Consider the following 2,258-nt stretch of genomic DNA (forward strand, 5'->3'; position numbering starts at 1 on the left):
CTCCACAGGACACAACAATGCGCTTTTTGAATCTCCAAAGCTGGTGGAAGACTTTGAGAGAAGATTACATTTGAGCTGGCTTTGATTGTAAACTGATTTTGAATGTGTACATATGTGAGGAGGTATCCTGGGCAAACATACCCTGTGGACAAGTGTATGGGCAGAGAATGTATGTAATGCATAATGAGGGCATTGCATTAGTGGGCCAATGTATGGGGCCAAGGAGCTCAGATACAAGTACAGATGGACTGCCTTCTCATTTAGACCTTGGGGTGTGAAAAAGGGAGAGTAACATCTAAGGAAAACTGGGTCAGGAGATGCTTGGAGAGTTTTAGATATCAACACTCTCTGAGAAGTCACTACTAACATGGCATGTTTTGTACAGTGCAAGAAGAGTGCCCCTTAAGAACTAAGTCTGGTTCTGTAGGTCCAATGTTTATTATGTGCTCACATCATGAGATAACATGCTGGGGTCAGTGCACTATATTCATGTAATTAAAAATAAACAACAAACCTGGAAAAGCCACATCAACTTGGTCAGCAGTGAAACATGAGGATGATTGTCCTAAAAGAGTGATAGCTAGGCATTACTATGATAAACCCAGCCTTCAGAAAATTGGAACAAGGTAGCACTAGATACAAGAATGGCATTTAATGTTTACAAAAGTGGAGGAGTTTTCCTAGGGCTGTCTTGAACTCCTTGTTCCTCAGTGTGTAGATGAGTGGGTTTAGGGTGGGGCTCATGGTTGTGTACAGCACTCCAGCCAGTTTGCTTCTCTCAGGGCTGTAGCTGGAGACTGGGCTGATGTAGGCACAGAACACGGCTGAGTAGTAGACAGAGACCACGATGAGGTGGGAGGAGCAGGTGGAGAAGGCCCTCCTCTTCCCCTCAGCTGAGCGGATGCATAGGATGCTGTGAATGATGAAGCCATAGGACACAAGGATGAGCAAGAAGTTGATGCCTCCATAGAAGGCATCGGCTATGAGTGTCATGATCTTGTTCACATGTGTGGAACTGCACGAGAGCAGCAACAGTGGGGGGATCTCACAGAAGAAGTGAATGATTACATTAGGGCCACAGAAGGACAGTTGTGCCGTCAGACTAGTGTTAATGGAGGAGCTCAGTGCAGAAATGACCCAGACTGCCACAGCCAATGCCAGGCAGAGCCGCAGGCTTATCAGTCTCCCATAATGCAGTGGTCGGCAGATGGCCACATAACGGTCATAGGCCATGACTGTGAGCAGCAGCAGCTCAGAAGATCCTGACCAAACGAGGAAGAAGAGCTGGGCCATACAACCCTCAAAGGAGATGGCGTTTTCCCCCCAGGCCAGGCCTACCAGCACCTTGGGCAGCACAGTGGAAGTGCACATGATGTCCATGATGGCCAGGTTGAACAGGAAAAAGTACATGGGGCTGTGGAGGCCAGAGCTGCAGGTGATGACAGTGATGATCAGAGTGTTTCCCACAAGGGCCATGGTGTAGAGGAAGAAGAAGCAGTTGAGCAGGAGCAGCTGCAGGTGTGGGTGCTCTGAGAACCCCTGCAGCACAAACTGTGCCACCTGTGTTTGGTTGGTCTTCCCTACTTGGCCTGGCATGACTGTTGGACACAACTTCAGGTGATTCAGCTCTAGTCCTTCATCTGGAAACTCTGCAAGGTGTCATGACACTCTCTTCAGGCTTATATTTCCTCATGCGGCTATTTAAAACACAACCTGCTCTCAAAAAAAGGGAAGGTATCAACTGGTTTAATTGATGAAGGCCCATTGTTTTTTCAACAACCACCAAGGGTAATGGTTTTCTGCAAACCACCTATCCTTCCTTGATATTTCCTTTAACTTTCCATTTAAAGCATTTGCCATCTCTATTTTGGGGGCAATGTACCCTCATTCTGGCCTTCCTCTTCAGTGAGGCCAAGGAGATCATCCCCTGTAGGGCGCTCTCTGTTCCTTTTCTCTCTCACCCCTCCACACACTGTGATCTGCTGACATGACCGTGGGGACACCACATCCACCTCTTGTTGCCAAAGTGAGAACTGCCTTCAATGGTTCATCTCTGAGTTTCTATGCAGTATCGGACACAACCCTGTCTCTCTGGCCTGTTTTTCTGTAGATACCCTTTCCAGTTATTTAAGGGTAGTTATAATATTTTCTCTCCTTCCATGTGCATGATTTCCTACATTTGGTCTTTGGGCACTTTCCTACATTTGGTCTTTGGGCACTTTCTTCACCCTGTGTTCTCTTGGTCCATCCTCCCACTC

General features: G+C 47.3%; 1 protein-coding gene across 1 annotated transcript; it reads right to left on the bottom strand.

Annotated features, from left to right (window-relative positions):
- Positions 1-651: 651 nt before the first annotated feature.
- Positions 652-1,596, bottom strand: LOC143683024 (olfactory receptor 13A1-like). Its single transcript, XM_077159352.1, has one exon. It carries the CDS (start codon positions 1,594-1,596, stop codon positions 652-654), a length of 945 nt encoding a protein of 314 aa, XP_077015467.1.
- Positions 1,597-2,258: the final 662 nt, after the last annotated feature.

Source organism: Tamandua tetradactyla, chromosome 5 (assembly GCF_023851605.1).
Source record: "Tamandua tetradactyla isolate mTamTet1 chromosome 5, mTamTet1.pri, whole genome shotgun sequence".
Classification (NCBI taxonomy): domain Eukaryota; kingdom Metazoa; phylum Chordata; class Mammalia; order Pilosa; family Myrmecophagidae; genus Tamandua; species Tamandua tetradactyla.